We start from the raw sequence: 26077 nt of genomic DNA, 5'->3' as shown, positions 1-26077 counted from the left end.
CGGGAATGATGAAACAGTTCTTCCAGGGTACAATGGGTGGCTGCAAGACACAGAGGACACAGGAACATGCTAATGGTCACTGCAGGATTTCTGATAAGAAGGGCTAGGAAACCTCTTCTAAAAAGTCACAAATTAATGTAACCTCGGTGACAACTAACAGCGACTCTGAAGGACAATTATTTTATTGTTTTGATAACTATACATGTAGTCATCAAAGCGACTGTAAACCAAACATCCTCTGGTTCTGCAGATAGCTATTTCCTGTTGCATTTCCACTTATCACCTGTTTTGACCTGGTGGTTTTGGTTTTTTTTTTAAGCAAACCAGATGTAACAGAACAGAGAGCTTCAGTTCAGGTTTCTGGAACTTATTAAGGGGCTTTTCATAACTGGTCAGAACTGAAGATCTAGCTGAAGTAGATGCTACTAAAAAGTAGACGTATTCAGAGGAAAATAGATCTTAGGCGCAATATTTACTCAGGTAAGAAACTGTATCAGCTGAGAAGCAGCAACCCATTCAGTTCTATTCTTTGATACACGCTCTTGTATTCATGAAACAAGATACACACCTGAGCAGATAGGTTATAGTTCAGTGTTCTCCCTTTAGGCAATACTGAGCTGGTTACAGAAATAACAAGGGTTCATTCCTGCAGTAAAAGCTACCACCCAGTCACTGGATTTTCACACTGCATATTCCACTAGCATCTCCTGGCCTTTGCCTTCATCTCTTTCATAGTTCTCAGAGCCTCAGAGAGCTGAACTGAGCACCATCCATTCCAATATCACAGAATGGAAAAGCAGCCCTACTACCCCCATTGCAGGGCAGTGTTCCTTGCTGGGAATTCAGCAGAATGACTCTGTGGGAGAAAATATTGCATTTTATAGGAGCTGTTTAGTTTGTCATGAACTAAGTCATTATTTTTCCTTATCACAGAATGGCCCGGGTTGGAAGGGACCTCAAGGATCATGAAGCTCCAACCCCCCTTCCTTGCAGGGACACCAAACTTCCACGTATACTAGATCAGGTTGCCCAGGGCGCCATCCAACCTGGCCTTGAACACCTCCAGGGACGGGGCATGAAGAACAGTTACACACGGTGAACCATGTTCATATTTGATGCCACTCTACAGAAGCCTTTAAAATAAACAATGAGATTACCACACCGGCTGTTAACACCAGAAAGTGTTAACTTTGACCTTGCCAAAGAAATTATGTGTATCGTACCAAGAACAAATCAGATACCTCTACTGCTTATTCAATAAAATGGTGTATTCTCAGTTACAGTATTTGCTGATCTAAAATCAGGACTAATTGAAAAACAAAAGAAATAATCTATCAAAGATTAATGAGAAATGTATACATGCATTGCTAATGAAACAATGTAATTTTTATCAATCTTTTTCTATCCAGGAGAGTCAGCACCATGCTTCTTAAGGAAGAGATGTGCCCGTTCTTTGCATGCAGTACCACCAGGGCAAAGATAGCTAAGGACTGTGTGGGGGGCGATCAAGGGCTGTGTCAATGCATAGGCTGCTGTGTGCTCTAAGGACAGTGATCAGGAAAGCAGTGGGATAGAGCCTCACCACCAGTGCCTACAAACACACCCACAGCTAAGCACTCCTTCAGCATGTGACTGTTTCCCAGACCTGTTTTCATGGGTTTTATCAATTTTAAGCCTATGACTTTGGGACTGGTAACAGATGATGTGCTGTTGCAAATAGAAACATTATCGAGGCGAAAAAAGGAGTTTGAAAAAGCATATTCAGAATACTAGATGTTAAAACCAGTTACAAATGCAACAGAGAGGCACAGTTACAATGAACAAATCTGGCGGCAGTTCCAATGAGTTGTGATACATTTGGGAGAGGGCAGAGGGTTTTGCACTGTGCCCTAGAAACACCTTAGAGTGAAACAGCACAAACATTCATGATAGGAAATGAAGATGCAGGCAAAGTTTAATCACAGATATCTTTAAGATCACTTAAGTAGATGTCACAGGGTAAGCAACCAATGGCTACAGAGATTTATTCCTGCCTGAACAGCAGAATAATGATCCATTATTAGTAGGAAATCTTCCCTAGCATCAGGGGCTGCACTAGAGCACAGATCTACTGCAGAGATAAGCACATAAGGGTCTGTGCAGTTGGACAAGTAAAATCTCAGAGAGCACGAGATAACGAGTGGTGCTCTGAACAACCCATTATTGACATCTTTTGCAGAAGTTTTCTGCATTTCTCTACCTTTTAGTTTTAACGTAGTGCATCCCAACTAGACAGCAATCAGATCCAGCACTGTTCTTACTCACCAATTTATTTCAGGCAAAAAAATAAAATAAAATCAATACCTTCCAAGTAAGAAACTCAAGCGCCAGTAAGCAGCCTTGTACCAAGTACTTAAAAATGATCGACAAGCAGCCCCATTATATTCAGACCTTACTGCTATTGAGGGAAAGCCAACTTAGCTCAACTATCAGAGAGCAAAGAAAAAACAAAACAAAACACATGTTTATGTTAAATAGTAAAAGGTCAAAAGTCACATTTTAGACTAAGGATACACACACACTTCTCACAAAAACTTGGAAGGGAAGCCCAAAACAATTTTTAGGAAACTTCTAGAAGAATTTGCTTAAGAGAGCACTGAATTATCAGCTATGCTAGCAAAGAAGGAACATCTCAAGCTATTTAAACACAGACTGCATTAGTGTGTAGCAATCTACACTTTCAGAGGATGCAGTCTCCCTGGGGCAGGTGATGGCCACTTTGAAACCTAGAAAGCAGGTGCACACTTTAATTAGAGAAATAACAGCTACTCCTCTTCATTCCTAACCCTTTAGATTCTTCAGAGATTCAAACAAAGCAAGCCTAGCAGCCTGTAAGGGATTCCCAAATTAAAGAGACAGGTAACACAGATGAAATATTCAAAGAAACTCTGATTTAAAGATGCTTTACTTTTATTCTCTAAGCAAAACAACTGTAGCAGATGGATCCTCCTTACCCTGCCCATTTTGATTCCTGCATCCTTTGAGTCTCGTATGCAATAATGCAGGAAAAAGTAAATTCTCACCTTTTTTCTCTCTGGCAATTTGTCTCACTCCTTCTCTGAACTCTGAAAGAACTTGTAGGTATGGCATCACTGTAGATTCAATCTGTAGGATAATTATTTCTACAATTAACCAACAATAGTTTTAAATGGGTTTTTAACTAGCCCATATTTACAAGCTGCTTATAACTGCTTATAACAAAAGCTGCATTACTTTGAATGGTGAGGGAGACAGAAAATAAAGTAAAAGCAGAATTTTCTTTCCTCTGTAGTTTTCAAGAGTTTCTCCAACCGTAGCAGTCCACAGAGGCTGTTATACCATGTGTTATAGAAGCTGAAGGGCTCATTTAAAACATTTTATAAAATGTTTTATAAATGTGAATGTTACATGGTCACATTCACAACCAGAGCCTGAGAAGTCTTGTGGAGAAGAGACTCTGGAAACAGAGCTACAACCACATCTCTACTACCCTCTCTACACCAAAATTACCCCAACCTGCAAATGAGTTGGCATCAGGAAAGCATGCACTATCATTACTTTATTATATATAATAAGAAATCTAAGGATTAAAGATTGTTATTTCCAGAATAATTAACCTGAAAGCAGTGCTTAAGTCATTTGGAAAATGAGGCTATGTAACCTGAGGTTTTCTGACTTCAGATCTTTTCCCCTTTCAAACAAATTACTAAACCTTGGTAATTACTCCAGTTGTTTACTGAGAGCTTTTGAAGAAGTTGTGCCTTTTTTGGAGATAATGATTTTCAGATCTGTTGACTCCTTCATCTTTAATTTGGACAAAGAAACAACAGGTCTGATCCACAGCCTTCTCTTTTAATGAGAAGCTTTTCGTGTTCACCTGGTAATTTTTACTAAGAAAAGTAAGTATCTGCATGGCAGACTGAATGAAGGCATAACATTTAATGGAAGAGCCAAAACATTTTTCAAATTGTACTCCTTCATATTATAATTCTTAGAGCCTGAAATGTCTTAGGAGACAAATATAAAAGCAAAGTTACCTGCTTGGGGTACCTGGCTGCTAGTTTTCTTTGAACTGATTGCATTAAAAAAAAATAAAATCAACAACAAGAACTAAAATATATATGTAGGTGTATGTAGTTTACTAACAGATGTTGAAATCCTCTTTCCATATCAGATTCTTTTGACTCTACTACTAACCTTAACAACATTACTTCTAAAGAGTAAAAGGCACAGCTTCTCATTCTAAGCTATTGCCAATCCTTTCCCTAAAGCCTGTCTTACCATAAACACTGCCTAAATGGAGTGTCAAATACAGGTTTAATTTTTGTTTTCCCTTAAAGGTTGGTGTTAAGATGATGCTTTTCTTTTAAAACTCAAAGTGATTTTTAACTAATTCACTACTGATGCTGGCTATCTTCCTTACTATGCATCTTATATCATGATTGGAGATTTCCACAACACAGCAATGTAACTATTTGTACAGGCAATTATCAGATGATAATCATAATAATTATCAACCAACAGGCAAGCTTTTCTCTTCCCTTGGTGAATTAAAGCTTTTTTCTGTTTATGTTTTTATTTAGTTTTTTATTTGTCATATCAGAAATGTTTTAATCAGTCCTTCCAAGGAAGAACAGAAGAATAAATGGTCACAACTTTGAACGTCAGATGGTATGAGATGAGCTATTCTGTATCAGATGCTGAGCCAAACCCGTGCTATTTTTCATGTCAACATTTTATCATAAGGAGAGAGAGCAAAGTTGATAGCTTTTCATGTGGAATTATTTCTCCTGCCCATCCTGTGAAACATTACTGTTATTACAGGGCCCGTCAGCACTTTCATCAGAATCTCCCACATGTTTCAAGGAAAATTCTGCATCATAGTGGTACTGCTGGGTGACTAAAGAAAAACAGCCTTCAAAAGCCAGATAAATACTGTGGCTACAAACGAGATCAGAAAAAGAGATTGAAATAAGGATGAAACTCCAGCTGCCTCCAGGCTGGATTCTGGTGTACCACAATGAACTTTAATCAGTATAATTGTATTTTTGAAACTACTTAATACACAAATCCTTGTAATGAGTCTTTATGCTATATCATGTGCTGTCTGCAGCTAATGTGGTTTCTTAAACAGATTCATCATTCAGAAGACAAGATAATTCTTCCACTGGTTGCTGTACAATTTGTCTGTCATTAAGTCAAATAAACCTATTAAAAAAGCAAGTTTCATAAATGAAAAATCCTACTTCCTATGCCAATTAATTACATTTTTTTCTGCTTGTAATATTTGCATCTGAAGTAACCCAGCTACAAATCAGAAATGCAATCACTTTAACTTAGACTTTCAAAAGAACATAGTAATTTTGTGTAGTGTACTTTGTTCCTTCACTTACATTTATGTTTTGACTGTTTCCTCCAACAGGAAAACCAACTGCATCATCACCTTCTATGGCACCAAAAATCTGATCAAGGGAAAAACAAAAAAAGGAAAAAGAAGAAGAAACAGTATGCATCAAGTCACAGATACGCAAAGACTAAGCAGACTCACATCTACTAGTGTTTTGAAGCCACCTAGTTCATTTAACCCACATTTTACTGCTTTATTAACAGTATATCATAGTTTGCTTTTTAATTGATTTGGCACATTAAGCGCTGGCTTTCAGATTTAGATATAATGCTGCCAGATTTGACATTTTGACTTCTGCTCTCTAAGTTTCCATGCATGTATTAAGGGCTCTGTACCACCAAACATAAGCAGGAAATATAATTTAACATAAAGGACTCCAAATCCTTCCCGGTGCAGCATGTGATACAGTTTAGGGTTGTTTCAACAGAGAAAAGTGTGGCAGATCTCTAGTTTCCTGCAAGATAAATGAAAACCGTACAGATCCCTACACCTCTGAAAAATACAGCAGTTAAAATTGCACAGCATAGTAGCAACTTTACCTCTTGCTATACCATACCTTTAGCATTTGAGTGAGATAGCAACTGATGTTTTCTAAAAGAAGTCTGTTTGGCATTTGTCTGGCAGATTTCTTTGCAGCAATATAGGAGTTTGACTGACTGACTAACGAACGCATTTCTTCTAAGACAGAGCGAGTGTCAACATTGTCACACAGTGCTTCATGAATCGCTGCCTTCTTGTCATAAAAACTAAGAAGAAAAACACTTTTTTTTACTATTTATGTCAAAAATATCTGCAACCTACTCTGGAGAACTTCTGTTAAAGAGGACCTAAATGTGGCCAGAATTCACGTTTGAAGCATGAGCAAGAAAAAGGCTTCATCACAGTGCAGCTGTTTTGCTACTGTAGACAGGCAGGTAGAATAACCTAATTGGTAATAACCAACCAAATACATTACATCAAGTGCATTTTCAGCAACTGATCTTTTAATATCTGTTATTAAAAGCAGTACAAATTGCCTATTTAGCACTTGGTATTGATTTCCTATCCCTGCTTAACAGCTTAGGATTCTGCTCAGCATTGTTCTAAAGCGGAACACCAATTTAAAAGCTAACACACCACAAAAACAAGTGTTACAAAGCTGTAATGAAGCAATAACAGGAAATAAATTAATGCAGACATTTGTAATGGTTATAAGTAGGCAAAATAAGTAATATGGTGTATAAAGTACTGTTTTGTCATGAATTAGATACTACTGTTTCATATAACGTCTTTTTACGAGAAAAAACAAGAAGTGATGGATAAATGTGACAAAAAAAAAAAATCCCTACAATATATAATGTTATCCTACTTCTTTGTCCTTTCCTTTTGACCCCTCAGTTACTTAATATTTCCCCTTCTGCCCTTGATTATCACTACCAACCCCAAGCTGAAGATGAAACTTTCAGAGGACATTACTAAACAGAAGCTTCTATACTTGGACTTAACATCTCTCTTCACCACAGAGAACTGAACTATGAAAAGATATAGTACTGCAATGCAAGACGCTTTTATTTAGATTTCATGCATAAAAGAAGTTACATGAGAACTTGTTAGCAGTACGGACAATTACAAGTGAAAGACTGCAATACTCTTATCGCTTTCTCTTTCCATTCAGTAGCACATTTTCAAATACTGGCACCCTGGTTTTTGTGCACTGTTAGTCTAGTCATTTAAATTCTGTTTGTCTCAGTTTAGTCACTGCCCTCTGAAACACATAAAATATTATTTCTATGGCTGTAAATACCGTATTCAAAATTATCAGTCACTTCTCAAATAAGAAGACAGCTTTTCACATATTGAAGGAAATTACAACTGTCTAACAAAGTAGTTAAACAGGACAATGAGCAATGGCAGTGTACTTAACATAAATGAAACTGAAGTTAACAATTTCATCTACTCTTCATAAAGCTGCCGCATATGTAAGTCATTAAATGAAAAAAGAAATTAAATAAGCAGCTACATAAGGTTATTCAGAGAAGAAGAAAGAATGCTCAACTCACTTTTTGTTCAGCTCCGCTTCCTGATTTTCCCATTTCTGAAACTGGCCTGTCACATCAGTGGGAGCTCGAAGAATATCCTTCACATTTAAAAAGAACTCCTGTAGAAGAACACATTTGAAATTCTGTTTAAACTGTACAGAATCAATATTTACTAAGAAAAAATGGATTACTTCTTACTTAGGCTTATAAAGCTTATAGTTTTAACACTATTTGGCCTGGATTTATCGAGCATCTGTCACAACAGGGAAACCCACAATCTTCAAGTAACTCTATAAAATCACAGTCAGACCATAATTCAATTCTGCATCTTTTTTCTGCTGCTGCATGATACAACACAATACTCTCTGATGTTAAACTGCTTAAATACAATACCATTCAGAAAACAATTAGAAAACAACACTTTTTATGGCAGATTTTCAGGTGTAGCACGAATGAAAACCAAAGAATAGAAATGGCTTTACAGCAAGGTTGTGGTTTTTTTTGTTTGTTTGTTTTGCTTTGTTCTTTTTTTCCCCTATACAGGCGTCCTGTTTAGTGGAAAGTCATTTTCACTTATTTTGTGACACAAGCCAAACATTTTATGTTAAAAGCAGAATATCTTCACCTAGAGACCAAAATCAACAATCTCAAAACACTGGACAGCCTCCTTGTAGTCAATGTATGCTTAAATCACTGCTCCAAACTACACAGGGAATAGAACTGTGCCCAGCCATTCACATTATAGCTATCAGGCATAAAGTTTGATGTAGCTATATATATATATATACATACATACATACACACACACACACACCTATATATCTATAGCAATGCTTTATATATATATGTATGTATGTATGTATATAATATATATACATAACAACTTATATATATGTGGGGATATATATATATATATATGGGGGGGGGGGGGGAATATGTGTGTGGGGATATATATATATCCCCACATATATATATATATATATATATCCCCTTAACTGTATGTGTGTAATGTCTGATCTGATAGACACGTTATGTGAATGTCTGTAAGACTGAGTCCTTTAAGCAAGCTAACGTAAGAAACTAATCTCGTGTCTAAGTGCCAAGATGTTCAGATGTGTCAAAACTTGGAAAAGGCACCCATTTGCAAAGAAATGTTGTTGCCTGTGGTATTCACATGGATTAAATGTTCAATAGAAACACCTGAATGTTCAAAAGAAATACTATAAAGATCCACCCGATGAACACAGAAAGCAAATTCCTTCTGGGTACAAGGCCTGTTCTATTGCCTGAAATATGTCATGGCAGCACAAAGTATAAACAACTCTAGGAGGAACAGAAGGCTTACATACATTCATAAACTTCTCATACTGAATAGCCGACTCCATGGTATTACTTGAATAATCCAGTGTATCCTTCCAAGAGTGCATGAGGAAAGCCAATCGTAACTGTCGTGCTATTGGAAGTTGTAAAATAAACAAGAAAAATAACAATAATAAGCTAAAGTATTTTTAATGGTCTCCAATGTTGTCATGGCTAAGACAATTAATATTCTTAACACATCTACTAAAAAAAGGGAGAACAATACTGTCCATACAGATAATACCAATGAGAACCGGAGCAGCTATTCTAAAGTTATTGAAGAAAAAAAGACACATAGACTTAGCCAGTTTTGGAACCTTCATTATAAGGCTCAATTACCACACATCACTCAAACTATATGAAAAGCATTCAAATTCTAAAGTAAGCTTCACCTGTATGTTTCTTCAGTGCATCTTTTATAGTGATAAAATTCTTCAAAGATTTGGACATTTTACAGCCAGCTATCGTTAAGTGGCCAGTATGCAGAAAATACCGCACCCAGTTATCGTTTTCAAAGTATGCCTGCAGAGGAAAACAAACAAAACAACAAAAATCAACACAGACTTAACATTGTGGACACATATTTCATGAACAATGATCATTTAGGAATAAGATACTGAGGAAAATACCAGGATGGCTATACAAAACATATGCAAATTTAAAAAGCAGGAAAAAAAAAGAGATAGATTTGCATGGGTTGCAATCACAGTAAGGCACACAGCTTTATCAGAAACTAAAGGCCAGTGACAAACAGCTCACTCACCTCAGATTGTGCCAGTTCATTGTCATGGTGAGGAAATCGGAGATCAAACCCTCCTCCATGTATGTCCATCGACTCTCCTAGAATGGATCCAGCCATTGCAGAACATTCAATGTGCCAACCTGGCCGTCCCTGCGGAGATGAATACATTACCTGACTAACAGTTAACTGTCTTCCTCTCCCACCCATCTCACTGGTCTGTCCCTTAGCAGTTACATGGCTAAGAAAATGAGATACAGTGCTATCAAAGAAAAAAACAAAATGGCTAAGACTCGGCTTTATATACATACACTGTTGGACTTAACTATCAAACATGGCATATATATCTGTGATGCCTTGATTATGTGATGCCTTGCTTAACCTCCTTATTTTTCATCACTAAGAAAGATAAGAATTGAAAAATCTTTGGAGATAAAGATTATAAATGATTGACCAATAACAGTCATCATAAGCCTGTGTGCTGAATTCTGTCTAAAAAGTGTTAAATAAGCAGCTAGATATGCATTCTAAGTAACTGAATGACTATAGCAACAGAACTTACAATAGAATACAAGATCCTCAAAATGCAGACATTATTAATATGAAGTGAGGCCATGAGTTAAATATAAAACAGGCTAATTAATAAGGTGTAGAGGATCTAAACCCTGGTTGTAATGTCCTTACCTTTCCCCATGGAGAGTCCCATGAGGGCTCCCCTGGCTTGGAGGATTTCCACAGAGCAAAATCATTTGGAGAATGCTTCTCACATAGGCGATCCGCTGAGATACTCAGGTCACCTTCCAAAAGAAAAAAAAAAAAAAAAAAAAAGAAAAAGATGTACATAATTACATTTTATTTAAACACAATTATTATTGATTTTTGGCCTCAATGCTACTGAGTGAGACTGAGGGAAAAAAAAAATAGAAAAAGAAAGAAAGAAAAAATACTCAGAACTTGAAATTCCTCATAATTAAGTTTGTTAATTCTTTGGGCTTCTTTATTAATACTTAGTTGATAGGAAAGCTGACAACAAGTATCAGCCGCTCTGCTTTCTAAGTTTTGACATGACATTCACCTGCAATATTTCTACAGACACAATTCCAACGTCCCAGCTGTAGAAAATGAAATGTAGAAATAAAGACATCCTATATTCATAGGTAAATAAGATTGGAAAACCAATTCATTCTGAAGTCAGAAGTACCAAAATCACGACTAACTAATTTGCCTTAATACACATGCAGTGCAGTCCTAGGTATCTTCTGCATCCCCTGTCTCAGTTGCCACACAGAACGACTGGTAATCCTTCAATATCTACAAGTTTATTGCTTTGTTGTTACCACAGAAGCTGTGTGTATTAGTTGCTGTCATTTCTTTATGATCATTTCACTGGTGGTCTTGCTATAACATCTTTAAAACAAGAAAATTAACCATTTCTGCAGTATTGTCAAAAACTGTCTCTTGTTAACATTAACACTTGCCACATGAGAACTCGAGAGAGACTAAAGCCAGACTCAAAGATACACCTGTCAGTTCTGATGTACAGCTTGAGATACTTGCAATCTCAGTCTTTCAGCAAACTTTTCGCTATACACTTTGAGCACAAAGAGTATTTTACTTCCCTCTATTTACATTAGTTGCAGCTTCTGTCAGGGTTATCATCTCAAATGAGTCAAACGAGCTAAGCTGCAAGCAATCTAAGCCTACGTGTGGTCTCAGTTACATTTATCACTGTTATAGTCCCTATTTGCAAAAACAGATAATTGTTTGTTTACACAGTGGCAATGATGCATTCATGTTGCCGCTAAGATGGTAGCTTAAGCTAGCATCTTTATTTGACATACACATGGGAAATCTCAGGTATCAGAGTTTAAACCAAGAAAAACATCGCATGTAATTAAATGTTTTGCTTTTGGATATTGATAGCTATCTTAATTCTGCCTACAAGTGTAACATAAAACATGTTTTAATACACTTATGATACATTCTATGGATTATTTCTAGTAATACTGTATAACATTAAGAGGATAAAATGCTCAATAAAAGTCATTATTTAAGCTAATCTGTTGCTACAGCTCTAGTCAAAAGTTCTATATTTGGATTTAGTTCAATACAACAAGGATTACAAAACAAAAAGAATGATCTGTATTAGAGAGGAATGAGAAAGAAAAAAAAAAAGTCAACAAGAACTACTTGTGATAAAATAGCCCCAGCCTGGTAGGAGAGATTTCATCTGGCATGTGGAAGACCCAGCTTCAAGTCTTTGCTTCTCCTACTTTGAATCAGACAAACAGCCACATAACTGGGCTGTACTTCACCAACCATACTGTAATATTACAATTTATTATATTATTTATTTATTGTTGTATAACAACAATAAATGTCATTCTAGAATAAAAGACTCAATGCTTTCCAGATAAAAACCCAGCAAAGTGCAAACACAAACTAAAAAGCTTTGGAAAAGAAATTTTAAGGAAAAGGGAGTGCAGCATGTAAACAAACCATTTAACTTGGACTGTAAGTTTTATCTATGCATCAGTTAAATCACTTGAAGAGGTCAACATGTGAGCAATTTATGTAAACATTATTTCCCCTTTTTACCTTCACCCTCTTGAAGAGCTTTCTGATCACCTACAGCTTCAGGAACCAATTTAGCATAGGAGTGTTTTTCACTGGAATCAAACTTCACAGTATCAAAGTATACAGATCCATTGGACACATACCTGGAAAGTTAAAGATAATTAAATAGCTTACTTTTCTATCAAGACTTTAGTAAATTGTACGCTCAAGATCACTAACCTTCTTACTTTCTCTAGTGAACCCACATACCATACAGTGCTAAAGTGAGCTGAAGTCTCACCTAAGTTTTAAGGCAATCTCATAAATACTTCAGATAAGCCACTAAATGTCAGAATAAAACTCACTGAAGAACATTTTTTGTTAAATTCTCAAAGAGGTGAGATGCCAAATTAACAGTCCCAATAAACACATACAACATTCCTTTTTAATGTTTTGCAATAATATAATAAGAATCATATTTGTTTCAGAGCCCATTTTGTCCCCCCTTTGCTTTGCTGATTTTCTCTACTGCAAGAGTGATATGAAGTATCAGAAAAAAGTTTTAGGACCACAATGAATGCTCATAGTTCAACACAGATCATCTTCAATTTTGTTGTTGTTGTTTTTTTTTTTTTTCTTTTGATGAAAATTGTAGATTTAAAGCAAGAAATGCAAGACAACTGATTGCAACCTGAACAACAGCTTTGCTTTCTTCACAATATAAACATCCATACTGAAAAACTGATGCCAACAAGAGAACGAACACTCAAAAATTTCAATCAGGAATCTATCCTGATACTTAAGAACTTCTAGAGGATTAGCCCCACTTTCTCAAGGATGAGACAACGGCAGACTATAATTTCAAAATGATTTGTTGTTCTCTGTTTGTTTTTTAATCTATGTTATTTACAACTGACATCCACCAATCCACTCAGGGACATAGTTTTGAAGCCCCTATATGTCAAAACTGTAAGACTGTAAACTAAACTCAGTTCAAGTGATTTGGACTTTGATTATTTATTTTAAGGAACAAGGATTTCACCCTATTAATGTAATAATCTAACTTGTCCCTTTGAAGATTACAAGTATACAGTAGCAAATTTTCATCAGGTTAAACACAGCAGGTCTTACACAAAGAACTCTGAAATGTCTTTATGTGATGAAATGCTACTGTTGGAAAAGAACTCCCTTCCATATGAAAACAAAGAACAGAGTTCAAAGTGAGTGTTGAAAGCAATAGCTCTGGCTCTGATACAGTACAAACATACAAATGCATTCAGTAGCAAGCTTACCCGTAACCATTATCCACAATCTTTTTCACAAATGCCACAATTTCTGGCACATATTCACTAACCCGCGTTAAAACATCTGGAGGTAAGACCTAAGAAAGTAAAAAGTAGCATTTTATACATATATAAATACATACACACAACATATATGTCATATACTCATATAGTGACCTGCTTAAAAGGTAGCAGAATCTGAGATTCCTCCTTTAAGCTCTCTGCTCTGCAACGATGCGCTGTGGTGAATTTTTCTCAGTCTCTAAGGCCATGTTCTCAATACACTACTGCAAGAGATAGGATGCTGCACTTCTGGCAGAACAGGCAGCACGCCACCTTGGTTTGGAAGTAAATAAATAAACCTTTGCTATTCTGATCTACTACATGTGACATAGTATTGCACCTGTAATGTATAAATCTGTGCTTGATTGCCATTGCTACCACACAATAGAATGATATGTAGTCAGTGATAAGTAGGTTGGTAAGGCTCTTCCATGCAGCAAACAGGATAGCTGAAATTTCTGGATCAGTTAATGATTTTAAGGCCATTTCAGACCAAAGAGGGATGGAGTACATGCACCAGATCTCAGTTGGCACTGGTAAAATGCACAATTGCGCTAAGATTACTGGGTTGGGAACAAAGTATGTGCTAACTTTATAACTATGTATTCATATTAAAAATTAAAGGGGAAAAAATATTTCTATAATGATACACTGAAATGCAAGGTCTTTAATAGGTATTTAGGGACTTGTATTGTAAACCGTATTCTGAATACTATAAGGAACGGCACATACACTTTTAAAACAGAGAAGAGTTCATTTACTTACGTTGAGAGCTTCCATGTCTTTATGAAATTCCCCTTCCCAGAATTTGGGGAGCTCTGAGAATATGGAATTGTCAGTCACTTGGCTGCCAAATTTTGAGTCCAGCCAGTCAGACAGTAAATCTTTGGCTTCTTCCAATAGTATCTATTAAACAGTAATTATAAGTGCAACTGATTAAAGCCTTGTTCTCTTTAAACTCTGTAAAAAGATCTAACCCTGAACAGAGAGATTTGCTCAAGGAAAAAGACATTTTGGTATAAATACAAAGTAATCACATTTTTATCTTATTGTCCCTCATATGTACAGATAAAACAGCAGAGAAAGTAATGCTAGTTATAATGCCATCTGTTTTGCTATCAGTCACTTAAATAGGCATGTGGAATTTACATGGTGCATATCACTGAAAAGCATTTGAACAATTGGAATCCTAACATGGATATATTTCTCAGTCCTACACTAAGAGATGTCAAACAAACAAACAAACAGAAAACCAACAACTTATAACTCAGAAGGTGTAACTGGGTAAATTTATCTGCTTCCTGTTCAGTTAGTATACTTTTATAATGACATCTGATTCAACAGTAGCTTTTTTTCTGTTTGTTATGGGCTTTTTAAGGGGGAACATTCCCTATGCTTCCTGTATTGTATAGAAGGAATAATCTGAAAGAAAGAAAAGAGGAATGTGGAAGCCAATTATTAAAAGTTAGTTATTTTACTGCCAGACTTGTTACTGGAAGCCCAAGAAAGTCAATAGGATTACTGTCACCAATTATAATAGTCTTTGGTACAAAACTTTTTCCAAACGTAATTATTTTTATGTATATTTTCTGATCAGAGATGGAAGCAGCCATGCAGAAAACTCCAACTAATACCAGAACGTCAGATATGATTGTGCAACAGTGTGTAGTACAACATCTAGAGAAACTAATTTAATCAAGCTAAAAAACAGCTGAAGAGAAAACCTTAAATAGATGCAAAATAAAAAACCTTTCTGGAAAAGACAGTGAGCCACTATCACAGCGGGAGGAGGGGATTACAAAAACAAACACCGGAAAAAACAGAATCATAAAACTATATAGCTGAACTCAGGAATCACTGTACTGAATGCTAAGCACTGGAAAGTACTCAGACCCACCATCCTTATTTTCGTAAACATCTTTACTGTTTCAGGAATTGCCACAGGCAAAATATTATTTGTAAAGCCATAATAGTTACAAAAATCATTCTAAAAGGAGTTCAAACTGACCTCATGACATCTGCTGATCTCTTCTGCAGGGAGTTTTGCTTGCACAGCTTCTTGTAGAGGGTCAAAAGCAGACTTCACTGCATTCTGAATTTTTTCCAACATCTGCCTTTTATCTGGGTCTGTTGTCTCACTTAATTTAACTGAAAAGAGCTACAATCAAAAAAAGGTTTAAAAAAACAAGCAACTTGTAGTGCAGTTGGGCTACATTCCACAGACAACATACTAACTTAGCCATGTAATGCCTTGTTTGTGATAATAAATTATCCTACAGCTTTGTTATCAGTTTCTCATCAGAAACAAAGGCAAACACATATATTCACTAGAGTAAAAATCTGCTCCATGTTTGAATTGAGTTTTTCAAAACTGTTACAAATTACTATGTCATAATTACTGTTTTTAATAATTTTCATTTTCTATGTAACTGATCACTTCAATTACGCAGTTAATTACCCCCAAATCTGAAATGAAGAAGCTTCAATGTGAAACACGGTGAGATTAAATGCTATGCTTCCAGGGTATGTTAGCCAATTTTGCTGAGCAAAATTTCCACACTACCTAATTCCTAGGCCCATATTCCATTCATTAGACCAATAATCTCTTTGTGATCCGTAGGTCTAAAATGACTAGAGAATTTCCTTCCCCCACCTTTAATCCAACATACACAATTTATTAAATCCCTGAAACTTTGGAGACTTTTTGCTCTTTCAAAGGCCATCATCAGTGGTACAAAGGAGAAATCTCACAGGTATCTACAGCTTTAAAAGATTATGGACATACCACCATTTAAAAACTTTCGAAGTTTGCATTCTAACAAATAAACAACCAAAAGTTTTATTTTTCCCCCAATACCCAACAACATTATACACATTTACACACAGTAGTCAACAAGAAAGAAACAAGTTTTATAAATAGTTCTTATGAATTCTGGAACAACTGAAAAACCCATGTGAAACACAGTTCCGGTAACACTTCTTATCTATGTGGAGTCAGTTCAGTAGAATAACAGAAACATACATGAAGTTTAAATAGGCAGCAAAGTCTGAGATGTTCTTTAGATACTTTGCTACGTTCCTGAGTAAGAACTAAAGACGCTATGAGAGATTACATACTGAGCCCACCTCTGAGGCAGTTTTAACATCTTCAAGTAGCTGAGCTGGCGTTGATTTGTTCTTCCTATACTGTTCGAAAAGGTAATTTTGTCTTGTTCTCTTGATGATCTGCAAAGCAGAAACACAAAAAGTTAGAGAAAAAGTAAATAAAAGCTAACTCTACTCAACATCAATTTCAGAATCCCTACACAACAAGGTACGAGAAACACAGGCAGTAATATAAATCAAACACACCATACACAGCACATTCAATATCTCAACAGAATTAATTACATATGTCAACAACAGACAGTTAAACAAGCAAATAAGATATCTTCATCAAATGCTTAATAATTATGATTTATACAAGCATTCCGTTGTGTACAAGAACAACATCTTCTTTAGAAATAAGAAAAATCAGTGACTTTGTATCCAAAATAAAGGCCCTAGTAAGAATATAATTGAACTTGGCTTATCAAATGGCAATTACACTCTGAATTCCATGCACAAACTGGAGTAGTTTAGATCACAATTTAAAAAAAACCACAACGTACCTTATCATCAATATCCGTAATATTCATACAATAGAAAACATCAAATTTAAAATAATCCCTTAAGATTCTTCTCAGGATATCAAAGGAGATGTATGACCTAAAAACATTAAAGTTTGGTTGTTTTTTTTTTTTAATAAACAGCTTAAACTTAGTTCTATTTCATGCAGTAACTACCTTAACCTCAGCCAATACTTCTGTAGCAGTTTCAACTTTTCTTTCACTGGAAAGTTTTTCCCCCATGCAATGACAGAATATGCTTCTAACCCCAAGTCTCAAGAGCTGAGTCTAACAAAACTACTTGCCAGAAAGACACTCATCTAAATAAAGCACAAGGGCTGCTCTGAAGGTAATGCCTTCTATTTTATTATGTTGGCCTACAACATCAGAGGTGGGTGTTGGTGGTATGGCAGTAGAGACTGAACCTTCCCACCAACATTCCGTTATATTTTATTGCCATGTAATGGATGGCAACAGAGGGGCAGCCTGACAAAATGGCGTCTGATGTGGAAGTGCAGATGAAGAAAAGGTGTGACACTGAATTCCACCATGCAGAAAAAAACGGCACCCACTGACATTCATCAACACTTGCTGAATGTTTCTGGAGACAATCCAGTGGATGTGAGCACAGTGAGGCTGTGGGTGGTGTGTTTCAGCAGCGCCAACAGTGGGTCACTTCTGGCGTAGATACTTATGAGTATGGCATGCAGGCTCTTGCTCATCACTGGCAAAAATGCAGAAGTAATGATGGTGACTATGTTGAAAAACTGTTTTGCAGCTGAGAATTTGCTCCACCAGTGTTAATGCGCTATTTGTATCTGTTGGAGTGTCCCTGGAAATAATCAGTAGGCATTACCTTCAGAGCAATCTACACACATTTTTCTGTTTAATTCCTTGCTTCCTGTACACAAAGTTATTACTCACACCGAAATTAGAAACTACAGTACCTGGCATGTCCCATGTGAGAAGCATCATATACTGTTGGACCACAGCAATACCATGTGACTTTTTTTCCATTCTGCGGCTGAAATATTTCCTTAATTGAAAGGGATAGGACAGTGAGCAAAAAGAATTGAACATTTACGATCTCAGCCAAAACCACATTTGAAATACCAGAACATGAAAATATAGTGGTTATTCCTCCCTCAGTTTTAATCAAAGGTTACCACTGGCACATAAGAAAGAACAAAAGCAGCCAGGCCCTGCTAATCTGCACTCTCATCAATTCATATAGCAAAGTAAAAAGATTTAGATTAGGCAGGCAATTTTCCAGGCTGTGCATGGAAAATGGAACAGCAGGCACAGAAGAAGGTTATACGATATTGAAAGTTCACACATTCTTGGATATTACATACCATATAACACCAGTGTTTTCAGTATTACCTCTCCTTCCCAAAGCACCTTCAGCCAAGACCACCGGATGCTTTGCCAGTTTATACCACAACCTTACAATTTGCAAGATTTTTTATAGGCACAGCAAAATATTAAAAAAAATAGAAACTGATTTTATTTTGTTTACACTGCCTATACTTATCTACATTACAGAGAAGAAACACTGGCTATTCTGGATGATGATAAACTGCTATTTCATATTACACATTAAGGAATGTACACATACAAACACACATGTATATTTACTGTGCGCATTATGGCACCTGCCTCAGCAAACACACTTGACTAAGGCAACATCACCTTCTATCACCTTCTTATGACAAAATAAAACTCAGAAACTCATCTATTGATTTGGAATACAATGAAGCAAACATTTGATAACTCTCCCATCTGTGTTTTAAGGAGATGTTCAGTTTTCCTTCATTTGGTCACCTTATTGCGAGTCAAGCTGTTGTAGAGGCAGAGTCTAGAATGCTTTGTCCCTTCAGGAGGAGACCAAGGGGGCTGCACACGCTTGCCTTTACCTAGGAAAAAACACAATTTAAAGAGAACTGAAAATGTAAACAAATTTACAGTATAACATTTCCTCCTTTATCACAGTGTTAGTTCTATATATACATACATATACATACATATAATTACGGAAAACAACCCCAATCTTAGTAGTCTAAAGTACATTTGTTAGAGCTAAAGACACTAAAAAGCCACTAAAAGCGAAGTAAACAATTTCAACCTAATTTATTTTCTGCCTCCTAACTTGCAACTTCTATTACCTTTTGATTTAAGTATGATATGCATTTTAACTGCAATTAAAATACCATATAAACTATTTGTTTTGACAACAAAACTGCCTTATGATCCCATCATAAGATGTTCTTTGTGAAATCTGTGTCTCTAATATCTTCATACAAACACTTTGACTGAAAACCTACAAGTTACATAACATAAATACCTATGGTACACAGTAAGGGTAATCTCTTCCTTATCTCCCTCCTTATGAATAACTGCCTAAATAAGAAAAAAAAATATTCACAGTACTTTAATTGTCTCGTTAAAACACTCCATTTGATGTCCAGCTTATGGATCCACAGAACTGTGTTTATTCCATATATTTTATTTTATGTTACTGACTTCAATGCTATAGCCGAATATCCAAAATGCAGACCATACAGCAAGGTATGGATTTGTTTACTCTTTGATCTAGAAGATTACCCTGGTATGATTAATTGCGGCTAAAGTTTCCCTCAGGGGAGGAAGCCTGTGTGGGTTAGTCTAACAAAAGATAAAGCAGTAAAGCTTTTTTTCAACTTACAACCACACGAAATGTGAGGAAACAAACAAACAAAAAAATACTGCACCCCAAAGTTCCCAGTTTGTGAGCAAGCTGTCCACTACACAGAAACCAAGGGCAAAGCAACAGGCATGCTTTGCAGTGTGCTCAAACACATCCCTGCCAACAGTAACTTCCCCCCTGCGCAACCCAAGTTCATTTGCTCTAAGCCATTTCTGGAGCACTATGATGTACCCAAAAACACACTGACAACACATCCAAGGCCTAAGAAGCATGGCAGATCCATGTGATATTTCATACTGAATACTGCACAGCATCTCTTCAGGACTTCCAACAAGTATACACAGATCATAAAGCCAACAAGACACGTTCATTGAGAAAATGAGGCTTAATAGCAAAGATTTCATGGACAAGAAAACTGAAAGCTTTTCTCTTCTTGCCCCACCTTGATCCATGAAATCCTGCAGGCAAACAGCAGTTAGTGGCATTAAATCTGCTACCAGAGCCAGTGGTGCAGCTGAGATCCCTCCACTGCTGAAAGGAAATCAATAACCAGCACAGATGCATGCAGGCACACACATGGATACAAAACCCACTTGTTAACTGCTGCTCTGCTAGGAACTGAGAGCAGTATGATGACAGGTTGTGAGAAGATGGCATTGGAGTCACATTAGTCAACAACCGTCAGTCAAAATGACAAATGCTTTCTGCATTCATTTACAGATCTTGCAAGCACTATAAACCAGCTCCATGTCATTATTATTATTATTTCATGACTCCCAGAGCAAGGCTCTCACTATTAAGCAATTACATTAGACTAGCTCACTGGAAATCATCTAAGGGGAATGATGCAGCTCCCAAAAATGCCAGCACCCACGGTTACTCCACGACCTGGATTAACCTGTTAGTATTTCCTCAAGTCATTGGCAACCCCCAGGTGACCAGGATTAAAAGAGAACCCCAAACATTCCTTTTAAAATTCAGCATTAATAGCAATCTTCAGAAGCAGGATGCAGTTTATTATAAGAACTATTGAGTTACCCTTAAAGGGAAAAAAAATCACAGACTGAACAAATTGTGCTGTTGTAGGAAAGCAGCCAAAACCCATATATCCATTTACTATTCATTGGCAAGCTCTCTAAAAAAAAAAAAAAACAAATAATCAGATTCTGTACATTGAGGAGTTCTAAAACCAGAGTTGTGGAAACAGCTGTAACACTCAAATAGCTCAGGATTCATCAGTTACATAGTAACAGTATGCAACAAGAATTTCATGAGCTTGAATACAAGTGGATACAGTAAACTGTAAAGTGTACAAGAGAGTAAGAAAGGAAACTTTTAGTTCTCAGTAGGAAAATCATTACAATGGCAGCTAGTCTATAACCTGCCCACCGAGTTCATATTACTCACTTGTTTGAAGTTTACAAGGGTCATTTTTTTCACTGCTGCCATCATAGATTGCTTCTATGTGTCTGTACCACCGGACAACATGGAAATACTGGTCCACAGGTGGCCCCGAAAACTTTCTGAACACCTCCACATCTGCATGTGAAAATGTGAACCCCTGGATATAACTACGAGTGCTCAGGTACTCGTTCAAAGCCTTCACCCTGGCTTCCTCTTCACTAATGCTCAGAATAAAACTGTAGCTGGAAGCTGTAAAGACAGAGGTACAGGACATTTAGTCAGCATTAAAAGAAGAAGATCCCACGACCAAAATATATCCTTATACTACACATCACCCCCTTCAAATTAGCTCTGGTAACTGACAAGAAAATTGAGAGAACTGTATTTAATACAAGATAATGAATAACTATGCATTTTCTATTAATAGGTTTACGTTCACATCGTAGTACGTGATTCTCCTACAACAACCCTCTCCTCAGACATGAATAACACTTAAAATGAATATGATTAAACAGACATACAGAAGGACAGTGCCATGTGCTTCTCCTTCACAATTGTTCCGTGATTTATTTGGTACACGAGCAATGCAGGTTTAATTACGTCTCATCCTTGCAAACATAAGAACGTGCTCCTATGGAGGAAGCAGCCAAAGGGATGCTCACAGTAATGGCATGCCCTCTGTAAGCAAGTGGATATGAAGCCTAACACGGATATTTTCCTAAGGTGACTCAACATTTGAAACTCTGTTAGTGTTCAAAGCACTGTGTAAACATTAAGCCACCATCCTGCTTGGGTAGTTAGCCAAGAAAGTAATTTAAGACGTGGCCAAGGACAATAATGTGTGAAGGAGGCAGTAATGGAACACCTGTTCCTATTCCCAAATCCTACAAGGACCACAGTCACAAGTGCTGCTTTCTGCACTGGCAGAACCTTTCTGCACAAGCAGTTCCCAAAGCACTGGAGGTGCCTACAGGCCAAAGCTGTGGAGGAAGGGAAGGATGAAAGGCACCCAGGGGAAGCAGGGGAGGGTGTAAGGAACTACAGAATCATAGAATGGCCTGGGTTGAAAAGGACCACAATGATCATCCAGTTTCAATACCCTGCTATGTGCAGGGTTGTCAACCACCAGACCAGGCTGCCCAGAGCCACATCCAGCCTGGCCTTGAATGCCTCCAGGGATGGGGCATCCACAGCCTCCTTGGGCAACCTGTTCCAGTGCATCACCACCCTCTGTGTGAAAAGCTTTAAGTAGAAGTGTTTTTCACATGCACACGAGTATTATCAGTTAGGACCTTATAAGCAACTGATTTCCTGTATGAAAATCAATTATTAAAGTAATCTAGTAAAAATTAAACAGCTGCTCTCAAGGGAAAGAATAACTCTGATAAGAGAGAAATGGCAGCTTGATGCCAAGCACATTTGTGTTTGACTTTCTCGAGCACAAGCAAAGTAGGTGGCACACAGAACAGATTTCAGAAAATCAGAGGTAGAAAAAATAAATAATACAGGTCACCAACAACATTAAAAATTCATACACTGAGTCAGAATCACCCGGTGTTCTCAGTCCTTCCCAAGGGCTGTCCATGTAACTGTTAATTCTAAATAAGGGATAACAAGTCAGTAATGGCTCACAGTGAGACCCCACGCCTAGCTTTACCCAGCTGAATGGGATTCGGCTTTGGTACACACAGTTACTTCAACTACAGACTTTTCAGGCTCCTAAATATTTACTGATATTTATCAACACAGAACTTTACATGTTTATACAAATTAAGTAGTTTGAAACAGCTACCTTCAAGAATTATGGAAACCTAAGACAAGTGAATTTTGTGTCCATGAATCATATGAAGGAAAAACAAACAAACAAACAAAAAAAAAAACCAACTGCAGGGGTAATCTGTGTAGAAATGGAACTGTATCTCAAAGAAAAGATCTGTTGCAAGGAAAACAACACTCCACTCACAAAGTATTATTAGGGTTATTATGGCCATTAATCATACACCAGGCTAATGGGGATCAAATCAGTGTATCTGAAACAATATAACTGCTTTCCAACCACATCTATAAACCAATCTAAAAGGGAAGCTGTACAAACTTATACACGAATAAAACAAAGATGACAGAACAGGTACACGCTACTTTTATTGAGGAGAGGCAGCAAACGCTGCTGGTACCAGTTCAGTCCTGATCAGCAGGGCAGACAAATTTTGTCTGAACAATCTCAGCGTGCACATTAATACCTGAAATTGTAAGTCTGACATTATGTCTAAGAGCAGCCAACTCAGAAGTGTGATACATCAGAGAAACCAGTTAGCCCAGGGAGCCTAATAGAAGGATGTCTTTACATTGAGACAGATCACTGACTCAAATTCAGCTCCTACAAAGAATGAGTACAATGACACTGTACTTGGAAGGCAGCATACCACAGAGAAGTGTGATTTGCCTTTAAGGAAAATAGATCAGTCAAGACTATCTTTCTACAAAAGCCTGTTCCAATCTTATTGCTATCACAATTAAAACAGAAGTAATCACTCTGCACAAGTTTGTTTTCTTGGCATTTATACCTGCACTCTCAATCCCCTCCTTCCAGCATCTCACAATACCTTCAATTCATTACACACTCCCACTGAAATACTTCCTGGTCTCTCTCCATGTACTTTCCTCACACACCACAGCAACTCCAGGCTCTCCTACATCTCTGACCCATCTTTGCTCCATCTGCCAGCTGTCTACAAAGGGGCAGCCGCCTGCAGAATTTAATTAATATCAATCTATGGATTCAACAACTACTGAGAGAGACAGGCCAGAGGACACATACAGAACCAGGTTTTCTAATGCTGCTCTTTAGGAACCTACGCTAATAAATCTATTCTTCTATTTTACTGTAATCTTCTCTTTTCTCCCAAAATAGAAACTGCAGTTGCTACTCCTCAGCAGCATTGGGAAGTGTCTTCTTGACTACAGAGATGTTGCATAAGGATGTTAACTTGCTGAATGTTAACTCATGTGAGTGGAATGATCCGCAGATGCTAAATCACATCACCAGTGAGCAGCCCCATTCAGAAAACAAGCGCAGAGCACAAGTGGTGGAGAGGAAGCAAAACAACCTTCAAAAATCCCAAGAATGAATATTGCTAATGTAACACTCTCCCATCATTAGAAGTTGTTTTGAAAAAATTCAACTGCATACAGTAATACAGCCCTCACAGAGTAATTGCTGGTGTGTGGTCTCTTCAAGCAATGTATTTGTCAGACATTTTTCTTTCCATATTCAGAAGGCTTTGGTGACAACTGGGGGGAATGGGGAACAGGCTAGGAGACTGTAGCAGCACACAGCCTCAAAGGAATAACATTTATGTATAAATAAAATGCAGAAGCAAATAGTTTTCAAAGTTTAATCGTGAGGCGAGACACACACAATATCAAATTTGGCAGAAATTTTCACTTTTATTCATTTGAAAATAGTAATAAAAGCATAACACTCCAAAAGCTCCATTTTTTTTTAAGATGCTGACAGCAAAGCAAATACAGGGAAGCCATTAAGCAGGCAGTAAGGTCACTTAAACAGAAAACAGGAGCTATTTTGCTTCAGGGAAGAATTAAGTTTCCTGGGCATCCCTGAACCTGCTGACCTTGTGGGTCACACCTGTAAGCCAACCGGAACACCCTGGGGTTTCTGTGGTTGCATTCTCTGAGAGGAAACCTTAGTATTCTGAGTATTTTCAAGCGTCATTTCTCTTCCAACTGGGCTTTCACAAAAACAACTCATAAAAGATGCTGGTACTACGGCTCCAAACTTTGATAGCCAGAGATGGAGCTTCCCATGACACACATGTGGGGATCGGGGGGCTGAGAGCAGTTATGGGGTTTTAGAACAGGCTTATCCTACCACAGGAGTTGTCCAGCCCTATTCACTTCAGCGCTACGAGTTCCACTTTCCATTTTCCCAAACCGAAACCAGATCACAGTCCACGTCCAACACGAGGGCTGTTCTGCTATGAAGGAATGGAGCTAAAAATATTTCTTAAGAGCACTCAGAACTGAGAGTGTGGTGTCACCCCCTCATTGACTAAAAGGCTGACAAAGAGACAGGGCTTAGAAATGGGCAATTCTGGACTCCCTTACACAGAAACGGTAAGAAAATCAAGGGAAAAAAAGGGACAAAATATCAGAACCTCAGCTGGACTGACACAAACTTCCAGCCCCTGACATACCATAGAGGTATTTCACTCTTGTACGACTGGTATTCCAGGTTTCCATTTGCTACGGGAGAGCCCCATACGGAAGAGGACAGGCACAAATAAAGAAAATAACGTAAAAATAATAAAAGAAACCTTGAAGAAAAATCAAAAGTTGCACCTCAGAAACGCTTCGCGGTGGGGACGGCGGCGACGACCCCGCAACGCAACCTGCAGGTTGCGTTGCGGGGTCGTCGCCGCCGTCCCCACCGCGGAGTGAGGGGAGATCGAGGTGACGTCCCTGCCGCCATTTCACGCCCCGACGCCCCCCGCCGGCCGCCATTTCGCGCCCCCCCTGACAGAAGCTCCTCTCCCTGCCGCCCCCCCGCCCCTCCGCGTGATGTCACGGCGCCCACCTGACGCTCTGACAGCAGCCGGGGCCATGACATCATCCCGGCGAACTCCCGCAGCGCCTTCACAGCACCATGACAGCCCCGGAGAACGCCTCCCCTCGCCTCGTCAAGCCCCCCGGGGTGAGCCGCGACTCCCTCCGCACACCTACCCTGTTCGGCTGGGGCCGCTGCCATCCTGCCGCTTCCACCTCTCACCGCCGAGCTGATGCAACAGCGTGCCCGGAAGCGGCTCCCGCCTCGCCCCGCCCAGCCCGCTCTACGCTACTTCCGACCTGTGGTCGCTATGGCGGCCGGGCTGGTCGCGAC

At 38.0% G+C, this 26077-nt stretch overlaps 1 protein-coding gene across 7 annotated transcripts in view; it reads right to left on the bottom strand.

The window, feature by feature from the left end:
- The window catches only part of CARS1 (cysteinyl-tRNA synthetase 1), a 33099-nt gene extending 7116 nt beyond the window's left edge, over window positions 1–25983 (bottom strand). For 2 of the 7 annotated variants that reach the window (XM_085548666.1, XM_085548668.1), the window contains exons 1-19: window positions 25921–25983; window positions 25395–25443; window positions 21184–21429; window positions 18915–19006; window positions 18038–18126; window positions 17094–17190; window positions 16570–16668; window positions 15452–15601; window positions 14209–14349; window positions 13390–13478; window positions 12140–12261; window positions 10226–10338; window positions 9566–9694; window positions 9195–9324; window positions 8793–8896; window positions 7465–7562; window positions 5982–6171; window positions 5412–5480; window positions 3063–3144 (exon numbers count right to left, since the gene is read on the bottom strand). In XM_085548666.1, coding sequence (XP_085404792.1) covers window positions 3063–3144; window positions 5412–5480; window positions 5982–6171; window positions 7465–7562; window positions 8793–8896; window positions 9195–9324; window positions 9566–9694; window positions 10226–10338; window positions 12140–12261; window positions 13390–13478; window positions 14209–14349; window positions 15452–15601; window positions 16570–16668; window positions 17094–17190; window positions 18038–18126; window positions 18915–19006; window positions 21184–21429; window positions 25395–25440 — 2086 coding nt within the window. In that variant the 5' untranslated portion in view covers window positions 25441–25443; window positions 25921–25983. Of the gene's footprint in view, window positions 1–3062; window positions 3145–5411; window positions 5481–5981; window positions 6172–7464; window positions 7563–8792; window positions 8897–9194; window positions 9325–9565; window positions 9695–10225; window positions 10339–12139; window positions 12262–13389; window positions 13479–14208; window positions 14350–15451; window positions 15602–16569; window positions 16669–17093; window positions 17191–18037; window positions 18127–18914; window positions 19007–21183; window positions 21430–25394; window positions 25444–25774 lie in introns of all 7 variants that reach the window. The other 5 variants (XM_085548667.1, XM_085548669.1, XM_015864194.3 and 2 more) reach the window with 5 other exon arrangements.
- Window positions 25984–26077: the final 94 nt, after the last annotated feature.

The sequence above is a fragment of the Coturnix japonica genome, chromosome 5 (genome assembly GCF_054131305.1).
Source record: "Coturnix japonica strain WE chromosome 5, WE-NBRP24, whole genome shotgun sequence".
Taxonomy (NCBI): Eukaryota; Metazoa; Chordata; class Aves; order Galliformes; family Phasianidae; genus Coturnix; species Coturnix japonica.
This window is presented reverse-complemented; position numbering and strand designations above follow the sequence as displayed.